The 15,129-nt window shown below is 43.3% G+C and overlaps 1 protein-coding gene across 1 annotated transcript in view; it reads right to left on the reverse strand.

The window, feature by feature from the left end:
• The window catches only part of GALNTL6 (polypeptide N-acetylgalactosaminyltransferase like 6), a 937,179-nt gene that overhangs the window by 28,108 nt on the left and 893,942 nt on the right, over window positions 1–15,129 (reverse strand). The window contains exon 11 of the mRNA XM_081090925.1: window positions 945–1,061. Coding sequence (XP_080947051.1) covers window positions 945–1,061 — 117 coding nt within the window. The remainder of the gene's footprint in view (window positions 1–944; window positions 1,062–15,129) is intronic.

Below are 15,129 nucleotides of genomic sequence, written 5' to 3' on the forward strand. Positions count from 1 at the left end.
GAGAGATAATCATTGATTGGCTGCCTTCCCCCTCCCCCCCAGCCCCCACTGGGAATCAAGCCTGCAACCTGGGCATGTGTCCCTGACTAGAATCAAACCCGGGACCCTTTAGTCCACAGGCTAACGCTCTATCCATTGAGCTAAACAGGCTAGGGCGTAAATTTTATTCTTTAAAAAATATAGAAATAGCTGAAGATACTTGTTAAATCTGCACGATGAGTCTATAAATGCCGGGTATAATGTTTTTTATAGTTTCCTATTTGAAATAGTTCACAGTTAAACATGAAAACGGTACAACAGGGACGCAGTGTGAGGAAAGCCCCTCACGAGGGCTGTCAAGCTTCCAAGCGGGTCAGGGGTCACACCTCACTTCACAAACTGGGCAGCACTGAAAGGTTTTCTCAGTCAGAAGCAACACACAGCCTGTACGCAGCCCATGAAGCTCATCCTTCATGGGGTGTTATTGCCTCCAAGGTATCTTTCATGTGTGAGATTACAAACTCCTACAGCAACCAGAGGTGTATGTAAAATATTCTTTTCCATAAACAGCCAGAGGGTGGAAGTAAGATTAAAGTCATACAAACTTATGGAGTAACAAAAAGTCTTTCATGAAAGCCATGAAATTTAGTTGGAAGAGTTCTACAGCCTCGGACAGGCCTTTCATGGTTTGAAAACGATATATTCTGGGAAAGGAAATATAACAGGGCCACAGTCAACATTTCTTCCATCCTTCCTATGACTTAAAGCACATTTTTATACATGATCTCCACTGAGGATCACAACTGCTCTGAGGAGGAGCAGAAATAAAGAAGGGAAATGATTCACTCACCTACAGAACCACGGCCTCCCCCAGGCCCCACACAGCCCCTCTGGAGGTTCCTTCCCACTGTGTCCCCCTGTGCCTGCCTCGGCCCCTAGCCCACGGCTTCTGGGAGCCAGCATACCTGCTCATGAGACCATGTCCTTTCCGAGCCATCCTTGACACAGATGTCCAGCCTGAGCTCGGTTCCCGTGGCTCCATGCTTGCTGTCCACACAGAGATTGGCTGCCACGTTTCGAATCTGTGGAAAGGAGGAGGAGTGAGCATGAGGCCCTTTTTCATTTTACCTCTAGCTCTATGTTATCTATGACAATTCTGGCACAGACTCAGCAGCTGGTGTGTGTGTGTGTGTGTGTGAGAGAGAGAGAGAGAGAGAGAGAGAGAGAGAGAGAGAGAGAGAGATTTCATGATTATTGAATGATGCTTTAAATTTATGTGTAATTTATGGAGAAAACAGGGAAGTAAAAATAACATGGTCCAGTCTACATGTAGAGACTCCAAATTTGAACCCTGAATGAGGGAAAATGCTTGCCTCCCACCCTTTGCAAACCAATCACATCCCTCCACTTAGCATGGGAAATCCTGGGAGACAGGAACGGACTTGGCTGGTGTCCAAGTGCCTGTGACTCACTCTCCCCACTTTTACTTTTTTTCCACCTTCTCCCAACAAGTACCAGGGAGGAGCTTTACCATGGGATTTGGGGATCCAACCTTAAAATGTGCTTTTTGTCAAAGCAATGCCTTGGTGAGCGAGAGTTTCATTGGTGAAATAGAAACACCCAGAAGGTCAACAGTTTGCTGCTGCTCTCTCTGTCTGGAGCCTGGCCCGCTCTGTGAAGCTCCTGTTTGATCTCCTTATCTGCGTGCAGGTGTCGGTTTCTCCAGCCGCCTAACCTGGCAGCCGCCTGACAGGAGCCCTGGCAGGCTGGTCTTCTCATTCTTGGGCCATTTAACTCACAGACACTCTTCTTAGAGAACCTGCATTCATTGCTGCCAAAGACATCTTCAGGGCACGATTGTGTCCTCCGCTCGCGCCCAGGAGCTCTGAATGGCATTTTGGGAAAAAGCAGCTATTGACAGGCTCTGGCGGCTTGGCCATAGGGGAGGAATCTGCTCCCCTCTGTGGGCTGGCCTGGTGCTCACTCACGGGAGGGGCTGTGCTCTTGGAGAAGGGATGTGCGGGAGGAAAGGACACACAGGAGCCAGCGACACTGACTAGCAGCTCGGCCAAATCTGCCCCTGGATTCACGCCGACGCCTCCCAGGGAGCTGTGTTCTGTTTCTAAATCTAAATACTGTGACTCGGAAGGGCTTGGCAGGAATAGAGGAGGCCCATTTTCTAAATTCTCACTCGATTGGCACCTGTGTAGACAATGGGATAAACCTCTCTGGAAGCCAAGTTTCAAAGGCGTAATTGTCTACATCTGTGTGAATTCCAGAACCCAGCGGTGCCAGAGAGGAAATGCTGAGCGTTCTACACCGGCTCCAGTCTTGGCCACCAGATGAATGAATATCAGGCACGCCCCGTTTGCTTCTGTCCCTTTTCTTTTTCTTTCCAACTCTTCAGCACACGTTGACATCCTCTCCTCTTGCTCACAAATTCAACTCCACCATATAAGCAGGTGGAAAAAATTCCAATAGAACTGATTCTAATACATGTTTACTCACTTGAATAAAGTGTTAAGATGTAGACAAGAACATTTAGAAACAATGTGTACTTTTTCAATGCAGGTTTGGTATCTGTGGCTGAAGGGAGAGCAGTTCACACACACACACACACACACACACACACACACACACACACGTCCAGGACACAGAGCTGACTGGACCTGTGACAGGATAGATCCTTTTCAGCCTTTATTTCTTTGATCAGGACTTGGCATCATTAAAACTGTGTCTCTCTTGCGAGAGACTGAACATGATTGGGAAGTAAGGTAGTGCTTCACTAGGAATGGGAGGGAAGAGGGAGACAAATGGGGGGAAAGGAATCAGGATGTGTGGCAGGATTACAGAGATAATCTCCTTTGGTGAGGATTAGGAGAAGGCCTGGCAGAGGGCAAAGGATTTCTTAGGTATGCAAGAGAAGTCAGGCTCAGCTTGAACACTGTGGTTGATTTTTTTTTTCTTCCCAACACAGGAGGTTTTCTGAAAGAGGTATAAGAGAAGGGCTATCTATAATAATAAAATCATAATATGCTAATTAGACCGGATGTGATTCTGGACATGATTCTGGATGTCCTTCTGGACGAAGCTGGGGCCGGAGGGAAGCCTGGGTCCCAGGTGCCAGAGGGAAGCCGGTGCCAGCAGCCAGGGGAAGGAAGGGCTACCCTTGCACGAATTTTGTGCATTGGGTCTCTAGTGTGATATAAATGTCAAGGTAGCTAGTAGGTGATAAGTAATTCAATTGGTTGTTAGAAAGACAAGCCTCCGTTTAACAAATGAGAGAGCATTGTTTGCTAATTCCCTGATAGCCGTGGGGTCTTTTTTTAAAAAGTCTTTGATTTCGGAGAGAGGAAGGGAGAGGGAGAGAATTAGAAGCATCAATGATGAGAGAGAATCATCGAGGGGCTGCCTCCTGCAAGCTCCCTACTGGGAATCGAACCTAGACCTCCTTGCTCATTGGGTTGCTGCTCAACCACTGAACCACACCGGTGAACCCTTGGGGTCTTTTAACTCAGAAGTAGTGGGTTCACGATACATTCAACAAATGTTTACTATGTATTTGCCATGTCCTAGGCACTATGCTAGGTACTGGGTAGACAGTGAAAAAGAAAGAATTGGTCTCCTTTGTGTAAGCTTTGGTTCAGAGAGGATATTCCAGAGGGGAAGGAAGGTTTGAGGCTCCTAATATTTCTGGCCATGAATTTTTAATGCTGCAAAAGGAACCAAGATGCTTCCCTTCTATGGACTGAAGTTGATTTCCGAATGCGCATCCATGTGCAGAGCTAGACAGAAAGAAGATGTGAGTGTAGCAGGGAGAGAGAACTGAATGGGGACCAGGCACCAGAGGATTTCCCTATAATCTGAGCCATGCACTCCCTTTCAAAACTCAGTTTGTCCATTGATAAGAAGTCTACACTTAAGGAGTGCTCCTGAACAAAAGGCACTTTTGAGATGTACGGATGGAGCTTCAAAGACAAGGAAAAAGCTCTTCAGCTCTTAAGGAGCCCAGAGTCCTAGTGGGGAGACACCACTTGGGAGGCATTTTCTTAGCTTACTAAGTGCTAAGTGCTAGGTGAGAACTGAAGATGAAATGATCAGTTCTGATCGAGTCAGCTTGGAACACTGTGTAGAACTGATGACTTTGGAAGGGGCTCTGGAGGACAAGTAGAATTGAGTCTAGAGAGTGAAATGACAGAACAACATGGCAGCATTAGAGGTCCGAAATGTACCTACATATGGAGCCTGGGCAGTGCAAGACATTTTTTAGGGAATGGCTCAACTTGGAATGGCCCAGCATAGGGTTTTTAAAATGAGGGCAATCATGCCTTGGAGGGTGGTTGTGAAGATTAAACTGATGTATACAAAGTGCTTGCACCCTGTCTGGTACACTGTAAGTGGTCAGCAAATGTTAGCTACTACTTATTTGTTTGTCTGCTCATTTTTTCAGCTGAAGCAATTATATTGGTGAATGGGGTAATGTCATAGATCACATTTCTATTAAACTAAGAAATGTCCCATAAAGACCTTCACATACTGAGAGACCACAACTGAACAAGTGGTGGCCTGTAACTCCAGACCTTTTTATCAGTCTGGATCACCTTTTAATCTTGATAATCTCATAAGCAGCTACTCAAGATCTCAGTCGGGCAACTTCGATGTCAGCTGGTACACCCATATTCTCCCCCGATCCACTAGCGAACTCTGTTGATGCTGGCCCTCAATCCCAAATGTCCCACTCCTTTCCTCTCCTTTCCAGTCTCACACACCTTCAACATTACCTCGTGGGCTTTTAAATAAATTGCAATAAAATATATGTAATGTGAATTTTGCCATTATAACTACTTTTAAGTGTAAAATTCAATCACATTGAGTACATTCAAAATTCTGTTTAACCACCACCACTATCTATTTTCAGGATGTTTTAATCACCCAAAACAGTAACTTTCCCGCTTACCTCACTCCCGGTAACCTCTAATCTACTGGCTCTATGAATTTGCTTATTCTAGATATCTAGATAAGTGTACCCAGATATGTTTGTCCACCTTGTGTGCCATCTTTTTTCACTTAATGTAATGTTTTAAGGTCTATCCATCTTGTAGTATCTATCAGAGCTTTGTTCCTTTTTCAGGCTGAATAATAATTTTATTGTATATAATATTTGTATCTCTATGTATACCTCTGTGTCTATCTCTGTTTCCATCTATCAGTCACATTTGGTTTTCCATTCATCCACTGATGGTCATTTGAGTTGTTTCCTCTTTTTGGCTATTGTGAGTGACGATATTGTAAACATTAACATACAACTTGTTTTTAGTTCTTTTGTTCAAATGCCTAGGCGTGAAATTGCTGGGTGATATGGTAATTCTATGTTTATCTTTTGAGGAACTGCCTTAGTGTTTCCATAGAGACTATATGCACCATTTTATATACTAACCAGCAATGTACATTGGTTCCAATTTCTTTTCATCCTTGCTAACACCTGTTTTCTGTTTTTTTATAACCATGCGAGGGGGTGTGAATTAGTATCTTGTTATAGTTTGATTTACATTTCTCTAATGACTAATGACATTGAATATCTTTTCGTGTGTTTCCTGGGTATTTGTATGTCTTCTATGGGAAATTTTTTTTCCAAGTTCTTTGCCCATTTTTTGAATTTGGGTGTTTGTTTTGTGTTGTTGTTGAGTTGTAGGAGTTCTTCATATATTCTGGTATTAATCCCTTATCAGATATACAGTTGCAAATATTTTCTCCTATTTTGTAGGTTGCCTTTCCATTCTGTTAACAGTGTCTTGAAACACAAAATTTTTTATTTTAATCAAGTTCAATTTATGTTTTTTTCTTTTTTCTTTTGTTGCCTGTTTTTGGTGCCACATTTAAGAAACCATTACAAAATCCAATGCCATGAAGATTTTCCCTATGTTTTATTCTAAGAATTTTGTAATGTTTAGGTCTTCGAACCTTTTTGAATTAAAATTTGTAGATGTTATAAGGTAAAGTTCCAACCTCATTCTTTTGCACGTGCATATATTTGTTTGCTAGGCTGCCTTAACAATGTATCACACAGTATGAAATGAGGCCTGAACCTCACCTTGGTGGGAGAAGGGAGGGAAAGCCCTTTAAGTTTCTGAGCTCCTGTCTTGCTCACATTCTCTCATCCCTAATGGTGGTTCCTGCTTTCTGAAGTGGTTGCCTCTGTACTCTTCAGAGTCTTTTAAAAATCCCTTTCTTAGTTAACAATTTTCTTTACATTAAGATTTCTCTGATGTGATTTCTATCTCCTGACAAGACTCCGATTGATGTGACCACATCTGAGTAATAACTGAAGTCAGAGAAAGATGTGATATCACACAAGCAAAGAGTATGAAGAAGATTGATTGGAATCCTGAGGAATGCTTTCTTTGGGGAGTGGGCAAAGAAAGGAGCTAGGAAAAAGAAAGGGAAAGTAAGAGGGGAATGAGAAAGAAGATGGATAGAAGAGGTTCAGATAGTGTGTGAGGGGTCAACAGTGTCAAATTCCAGAGAGTGGTCAAGTTGGAGGAGCTGGCAGTTCGGAAGTTCCCAGTGGCCTGTTCAAGGACAATGTCTGTGGTGTGGTGAATGAAGGCAGAAGACAGCGGCGAAGTGGGCTGAGGACAACTGGGCTGTGAGAGTTAGAGCACACAGATGGAAGCTTCTCTTTCTAGAAGCTTGATAGCGATGGGAAAGACAAATACAGGGGAAAAGTAGAATGAAAAAAGAACCAACATTTCTGGGATGGGAAGATTTGAGGAGAGAATCCTATATAATAAAAGGCTAATATGCAAAGTGTCCCCTCAGGAATTGGACAGGGAGACCGGGAGTTCGATCACTTGCTATGATGTGAGCTGACCAACAGGGGGCGACTCAGAATGAAGGAAGGCCCCACCCAGCAGCTGGCAGCTGGGGGAAGGGAGGTCCCTGCTGGCAGCTGGAAGGCCCCAATTGGCCCTGATCACCGGCCAGGCCTGGGGACCCTATCCATGCATGAATTTCGTGCCTCTAGTTATAGATAAGTCCTGGCCTAACTCATTTGAGACTTAACATTTTTTTCAACTGCTTTTAGAAATTAAAAACGGCATATAAATACAAAGCACTGACAAGGCTTTCATTATCCTTACAGGATGTTTCACTTTTTAAGATTCTGCCTCATGGCCACCACACCATGTTTGCTTGAACAGGTCCATTCCATCTCTAATTGCTCCATTCCACTGGTGCCCAATGACTGTTGACAGAGACCTTTCCTTGAAATGATACCCACAGAGATCTTCCTCTTCTGGATTTACCATAAATGAGATTGCTTTGGCACCTCTCTCTTGCTCTGGGAATTGCATTTCAGAAGCCTGGCTTACATTATGGAAAAAAAAAAAAAAAGAAAAAAGAAAAAAAAAAAGCTCATGGCAGAAATAGTACCACAGGGCCTTCATATTGATATGCATTCCACTCTAGTCTTCTTCTAAAATTATATCCAGCTACTTGAGTTAAGCATTGTGAGTATAGTTTGTGAGCCATATTTTCCTGTCTCAGAATATACCTTTTAAGTGAAGGGTTATTTGTCCAAATCATTTGATTTTCACAAGCAGATACAGGGGAAATAAGCCACTTCTTATTGGGGTTAGGTGAGCAACTGTTCTTTGATAGAAGGAAAAGAAATTAGAGTACCTACTTCATACTAAACTGGGTGCTTTCACATCCATTATTTTACTTTTTAATTTGTGCCACAGCCAGACTGTGTATTCATTCACATTTGCAACTGGGGCTCTGGAAAGTAGATGGTTTGTCCAAGATCATACAACCAAGAGACAGCACAAGGATTTGCATCCATGTTTCTGAGTCCCAGGACCTTGCTTTTTATACCACATTACTGTAATGCTGAATATTAATTCACAAGACAAGTACAAGACAAACGATACATCTGCATCAACTGCTTTACTGAGCTCAAAAGAATATAAGGAAATTAAAGAAGGCTCTGAATCCTTGGGCTGAGAGAAGGGATCCCAACCCAAAATTAGGTTGCTGTGTGATCTAGATAGAAAGGCTGAAGCAGGGTTAGAAGTAAGTCACTTTAATGCTCAGGGAACTTTGGTAATGGCCGTGGGAAAGCCAAAGGATGAGGAAGTGACAATCAAGTCATTGAGGTCCAAGACTGAAGGGACAGGGAGGTTGCCCATGGTGGCTTGACTCTGAGAGGAAGCATGGTGATTCAAGAGAAGGCATCTGGGGGGGATAAAGAGGAGGAATCATTTCCCGACCTTTGCCTGAGACTCTAGATTTTGAACCTAGATTTTTAAAGAATTCCATTTTCTGAAAAGTTAGAAAATGGCAAAAGAGTGGTGACTTTACCTTGACCTATGCGGTTGACTAGAACATACCTCCTTTTGTGTCCAACAGCCAGATATATCCTCTGTAAAACAGAGACTATGGAACAATTTTGACCTTTTGAACATATAAGAATATAAAGTGGAACTCTTAGTAACTATGACTCTTTTTTAGTTTGGATTTCCAACTCCCCCCTCCCCCCCCCACCAAAGTTTTGGTATCATAACTTCATAAAGTCAAGGAAGAAAATATTTTAGTGCAAAACCTCTTGAGTGCACTGCTGGAGTAGAGCCGTGAGCTGGTGAAGGAACAGCCAGTGGCAAGCTGGCTGAGCACAGGTTTCTGAAAGCTCGGGTGAAAATTAGTCATATTTTGGTATGAATTATACACGTTATGAGACAAAAGCATACTGCACGTCAGAAACATGAAAGATAACATTTTTTAAAAAGTTGGAAGGAGTAGTTTAGGAGATGAACAGACTTACTTGTGCCCTTCTTTTCTCCCTGAAATTCATAAAACTCAGGTGAGTTAGTGTACAGGACGAGGGGAAGTGAGATCTGGAGGAAGATTTTACAGTGAGAGTTCAAGAATATCTACAGGAAAACTTATCAGAAGGATACCTGAAGCCCGGCTGGTGTGGCTCAGTGGTTGAGCATCAACCTATGAACCAGGAGGTCATGGCTTGATGCCCAGTCAGGAAATTCCCAGGCACATGCCTGGGTTGTGGGATTGATCCTAGTGTGGGGTGTGTAGGAGGCAGCTGATCAATGATTCTCTTTCATCATTGATGTTTCTATCTCTCTCTCCCTCTCCCTTCCTCTCTGAATATGTGTGTGTGTGTGTGTGTGTGTGTGTGTGTGTGTATATATATATATATATATATATATATATATATATATATATATATATATTTTTTTTAAAGGATACCGGAAAATCAGGGAAGACATTTTAAGTCAGGAGTTAATATGAGTGTTCCAGTATCCCATGGAGAGAAGGCATCTACAGGAAGAGCTACAGTCATGCTGCTAGTAACACGAATTGCACCTGTGTCAAGAGATTTAAAAGCAGAGAATGCTGCTTTGAAAGCAAATGAAAGCTACAGGAGAGGCGGCTTGTGCACTGTGGAGGCAGCGTGGCCCCATTTCAGCTGCAGATTGTGGGAGGAAACTCCCGAGCGAGCTGGGAGCCCCTTGGTCATCATCCCTTCTGCACCGTCACTCAATGGATTGGCGCCATCTGCTCAGACTGAGCCCCATGGTGCTGGGCAAGCACTGCACCTTTTAACTAATGTCTCGACATCTAAAATTCCTGCCATTTTTCTCCTGGAGTGCTATTTTATGAATACAAATACTTCTTCCCCACGGTTAGATTCACCTATGAATTGCCAATAAATCTATGATTTGCTCAAGTTCCAGTCTAATCATGAAAAGCCACTTTCAACATTATCCTCGAAGCCAAGGTCAATAGCCCCAGGCATTAAACATAAAGCAAATTTTTTCCCATACTTGAACAACTACTCAAACAACACGGTGTCTAGATGAAATAATTCTTCTTTTGAGTTGAGGCCAGGTCATTGAAATGTGGGCGGGTTTAAAAGTTTGTCTAATAGAGATACTCAGCTCTTGGGTAAAACTCAGGACCGTTAGTTAATGAAGATCTGCAATCAAATGATAGGGTTGATTCTGAGAAGGATGTGACTCTTTGACCTCGGGCAGGATTGCAGCAAAATCATTGAGATACATGATAATTTGTGGGCTTTTAAAGTTTTCCAGAGAAGTAGAATCTCTTGAACTTATTCTTGAGTTTAATAACTATTCCTCTAAGGAAGGTCAGCAAATTGTTCTTCTTTTCAAGTAAGATAATTCAGGGTCTGAGTTTTTAATTGTAAATTTAATCACTGTTAAGCATAGTCAGCATATTAAAAGAGGTGAATTGGTCTTTTTAAGGGAAGAAAGGTGGACATGTCAAGTTGCATTATGGGATACTGAAGTATAATTTAACATTTATAAAATATTTCATGGTATAACTACTTCCCTGAAATTTTTTTTTTCTGTGGGATTGAGGTTATGAATATTATTTTCATTTTGGAGAGGGAAAACCAGAGTAATGGTAAGAAACTATTTCCACCCTGCTTCTTACCCCCTGCCACAAAATCAAACAAATAGGTAACAGAAAGAATGAGCAGCGAAGGTCTGGCTTTAACATGTTTGAGTCACATTGACCAGCACGCCATCACTGTGTCCTGTAACGACAGAAATTCATGCAAAACCAATGGGGATAACAGATTATTTCCTATGAAAAAGTAAACGCACTGCTTTCAAACCAGTGACAATACAAATTCCACCCTGGAGCACCAATTTATGCAAAAGTTAGTGTAATAATCTCAAAATGCTTGAATGCTCTGGTTGGCTTTCTGAACAATCATCTCACACCTTCTTCTAATCCATGCATTTTACATAATTGCCTCCTCGAAAAGTTTTTAACTGTGAATGTAGGTAATCATGCCAGACTCAATGGGTAAATAGTTCTGAGAATGAACTGGGTGGCTTTGATGAGACTGTGAAATAAATGGCAGTTGCCAAAAGCCAAGGATGATTTTTTTTCCCCTCTGGGAAAGAGTGTGACTTGATGTCTCCCTGAAAATAGAGCAGAACAGAATAAAAAAAACAAAACAAAATAAAGCAGGACAAAAGAGGTCTTAGGTAAGTCAACATTAGTCTAGTCTGGTGGAGTGACTCTGTGTATGTATACAAACTAGACAGCCATCCAGGCAAGTTCAAATTACTTGACACCCTAGTTCAAAGTTACTTAGGTAACTTGGGGAGACCAAGGGTTGGGTTCTGTTTCTGGCAGGGTCCTAGAGTGTTACTTCAAGCCAGTGAGGCTTTCACAGGGAAGAAGCCATGATTTAATTATTTCTGTACCTCCAGCACCTGGCATAGATGGCGGTGTGTAATGTACACATCCGCTAGGGCTGTCATAGCAAAATTCCATAGGTTGGGTGGCTTAAACAACAGAAATTTACTTCTCAGTTCTGGAGGCTAGAAGTCCAAGATCAAGGTGTCAACAGGTTTGGTTTTCTCTGAGGTCTCTCTCCTTGGCTTGAAGATAGCAGCCTTGTCACTGCATCCTCACATGGCATTTTCTCTGTGTATGAATACACCTGTTGTCTCTTTTAGTATGAGGACTTTAGTCCTTTTGGATTAGGGACCAAATTTTATGAGCCCATTCAACCTTAGTTACCGCCTTAAAGGCCTCATCTACACTAATAAAAGACAAACATGTAAATTGACCATACCTTTGCTATGCCTTAAGCCACGCCCACCAGCAATCAGAGCAACTATATGCAAATTAACCCAACCAAGATGGTGGCCGGCAGCCACGGAGCTGGAGCAAGCAGGAGGCTTGGTTGCCCCAGTGATGGAGGAAGCCAAGCTTCCTGCCTGCTGCAGTCGGCTCTGAGCTCCACTCAAGGCTACAAAGTTTCAATTATAGAAGGTAAATAAATCACAGAATAAAAAAGAAAAAGAAAAAAAGGAGAGGCTGGGGGCTTCCGTCGCCAGGGGGCTTGGCCAGTCTGAAAACAGCCCTCAGCCCTTCTCCCAGACTGGCCAGGCACCTCAGTGGGGATCCTCCACCCTGATCTGAGACACTCTTCAGGGCAAACCAGCTGGCCCCCACCGGTGCACCAGGCCTCTATCCTATATAATAAAAGGGTAATATGTAAATTGACCCTAACAGCAGAACGACTGGGAATGACTGGTCACTATGACACACACTGACCACCAGGGGGCAGATGCTCAATGCAGGAGCTGTCCCCTGGTTGCCAGTGCGCTCCCACAGGGGGAGCTCTGCTCAGCCACAAGCCAGGCTGATGGCTGCCAGCACAGCGGTAGTAGCAGGAGCCTCTCCCACCTCCTCAGCAGCACTAAGGATGTCCGACTGCAGCTTAGGTCTGCTCCCTACTGGTAAGTGGACATCCCCTGAGGGCTGCCGGGCTGTCAGAGGGATGTCTGACTGCCAGCTTGGGCCTGATCCCCCAGGGAGCGGGCATAAGCCAGCAGGTGGACATCCTCCGAGGGGTCCCAGACTGCAAGAGGGCATTGGCCGGGCTGAGAGACCCCCCTGAGTGCACACATTTTTGTGCACCGGGCCTCTAGTGTCCAAATATAGTTACACTGTTGAAGGGTTAGAGCTTCAACATGTAAATTTTGGGTTCACACAGTTCAGACTGTAACATGCAGTACTTACTCGGTAATTACCTTTTAAATAAAGGAAAAATGTTCACTATTTTTCACGTTAGTTTCTCTGGTGATGAATGAGAGGGGTCACAATCACAGCTATTTATTCTTCTTGCCATTGGTCTTAGGGTTTTACAAAGAAACTTCACCAGCATTGAATTTTCCAAATGATTTTGAAAGAATTTATTGCTAGGCCTTTCTATTGGGTGTGCTTAATATCCACGTTCTGTTACCTTACACATACCAGGCCTATTCAGGAGATTGCTCAAGTCTCCGAGCCACTTGCTTACATCATCTCCCAAATCCCTCACCCAAATCCTGACTCATCTCCTTTTATTGCTGGAATTAGGTCATGGGCAAAGCTCCACCAAATACTTTTTGAGCCACAGAGGGCCTCCCCAGCTGAATGTGTTCCCTGCCTGGTTTATATTTTGAACCTGGTCTGAATAGTTTCATTCAAGGTTGTCAGTATCATTTTCTCTAAGTGATTTTTAACTTCCTTTGAGTTGCAGACAGTCTTTGAAAATCTGATGAAAACTATGAACTATCCAGAAAAATGTTCATATATACAGATGCAAAGTATTCTTGCTTTATATAACTGGTGGCCCATAAAGATGGTTTAATGTGTTAATTACATACATAGCTTTTTCTCCACCAACTCCAACACATAGACCCACAGGAGTTTAGAATGTGTTCTTTGAAATACTGTCCCTATATCCATGGGCATTGGTTGAGAAAAAAAAATGATGCAGTTTTCACTGTAAAAAAATGAGAGGTGTCTCATGCAGAAACAATTATTCTCTTGAACCTCTGCTTCTTGTATGATTTAGGTAAAGTGTTGCCTCCCCCATCCATTTGTAATGCACATCAGGGCTTCCACAGCAGTACATAATAACAGTCAGCACTGAATGGAGAGCTTGCTGTGTTAGGCCCTCTGCTCTGTGCTTTCCATAAACTGGTTCATTTAATCATCGCAACAACTCTATGAGGTTGGTGCTGTTATAGTCTTACTAGAGGCCTGGTGCACGGATTCATGCACTGGGGGTGGGGGGGGGGTACCTTGGCGTGCCCTGTGGGCACTGTGCCAAAACCGACAGTCCAATGCCGCCTGCCGCTTCCACTCATCTCGCCCTGCTGCACCTGCAATGGCTCGCATCCAGTCAGTCCCAATTGAGAGAGACTCGCACAGAGGCGCTTGCCAGCTGTGAGCCCTGAGTCTGGAGCCCATTGGTCAGCTGCGCAGTGCTCCCACTGTGGGAGTGCACTGACCACCAGGGGGCAGCTCCTGTGTTGAGTGTCTGCCCCCTGGTGGTCAGTGTGCATCATAGCGACCAGTCGACTGGTCATTCGGTCACTTAGGCTTTTATATATATAGATTTTGCAACAAAGAAACCTAGGTGTACTACTTTCCTGTAAAGCTGTAACAAATTACCACAAACCTAGGGGTTTAAAGAAAATGAAATGTATTCTCTCACATTTTTGAGGCCAGAAGTCCAAAATCAAGGTGTTGACTGGGCTGTGCTCCCTTTAAAGGCTCTAGGGGAGATTTCGTTCTTTGCTTCTTCCAGCTTCCTAAGCCTGTGGCTCCTCACTACAATCTCTCCCTTCTTCACATGGCCTTCTCCTCTTCTTTATATGTGTCTTCTCTGAATGTCTCTTATGGGGACACTTGTCATAGGATGTAGGATCCACCTAGATAGTCCAGGATGATCCCATCTTGAGGTTCTTAATTCCATCAATAAAAGAACATTCACAGGCTCTGGGAATTAGTTTCTTTGTTTGTTTGTTTGTTTTTGCCAGCCATCATTCAATCTGCTACACAAAGTATACCAGTAGATAGGTTTTAGTAAGTCAGTGGTAGACCTGGGAGCCCAACTCTTATGTTAGGGCCTTAGGAGCCTGTGACACCCTCACAGTTGATAGCTAGACTTCAAAGCCTCCTCTTGGCTTACTCTCAGTAAGGGGGACAGTGGTACCATGTGCTAACTGGCCACTTGCTGAGAGGGCAGGATCCAGTTTCGTATCAGTCTCAGTTCTAGAGGAAATACTATGAAACTGACTCACACAGATAAATAAAGAGGCTGAGGCCAGGATAACAGAGCCAAATAGAGCTTCAGGCACAGAGTGCTGGCCTCTAATGTCCCTTCTTGCTTTCTAGGGTGAGATGCTCCTTGGAAATCAAGCCCTGGGGAGAGAAGAGAAAGGACTTGGGGGACCCTGGGGAGCCTGCTGAGCTGTATAGCTGGAACCCGCTTGCACAGGGGAGTGCTCTGTAGAAATATTTGGCTAAAATATTATGGATGTTGAAAGAAACTAAAGAAGACATAAATAAATGGAAAGGCATCCCATGTTCATAGATTAGAAGGCAATATTGTTAACATATTAATATTACCTAGAGCAATCTATAGATTCTTATCAAAATCTCAATAATTGTTTTTGCAAAAATAAAAAAAATCAATTAAATTCATATGGAACAAGAAATCTTGAATAGCCAAAACAATGTTGGGGGAAAAAGAATAAAGTTGGAGGACCCAAACTTTCTGATTTTAAAGCTTACAGTAATCAAATGCTA

This window comes from Myotis nattereri, assembly GCF_964212035.1.
Source record: "Myotis nattereri genome assembly, chromosome: 5".
Lineage (NCBI taxonomy): Eukaryota > Metazoa > Chordata > Mammalia > Chiroptera > Vespertilionidae > Myotis > Myotis nattereri.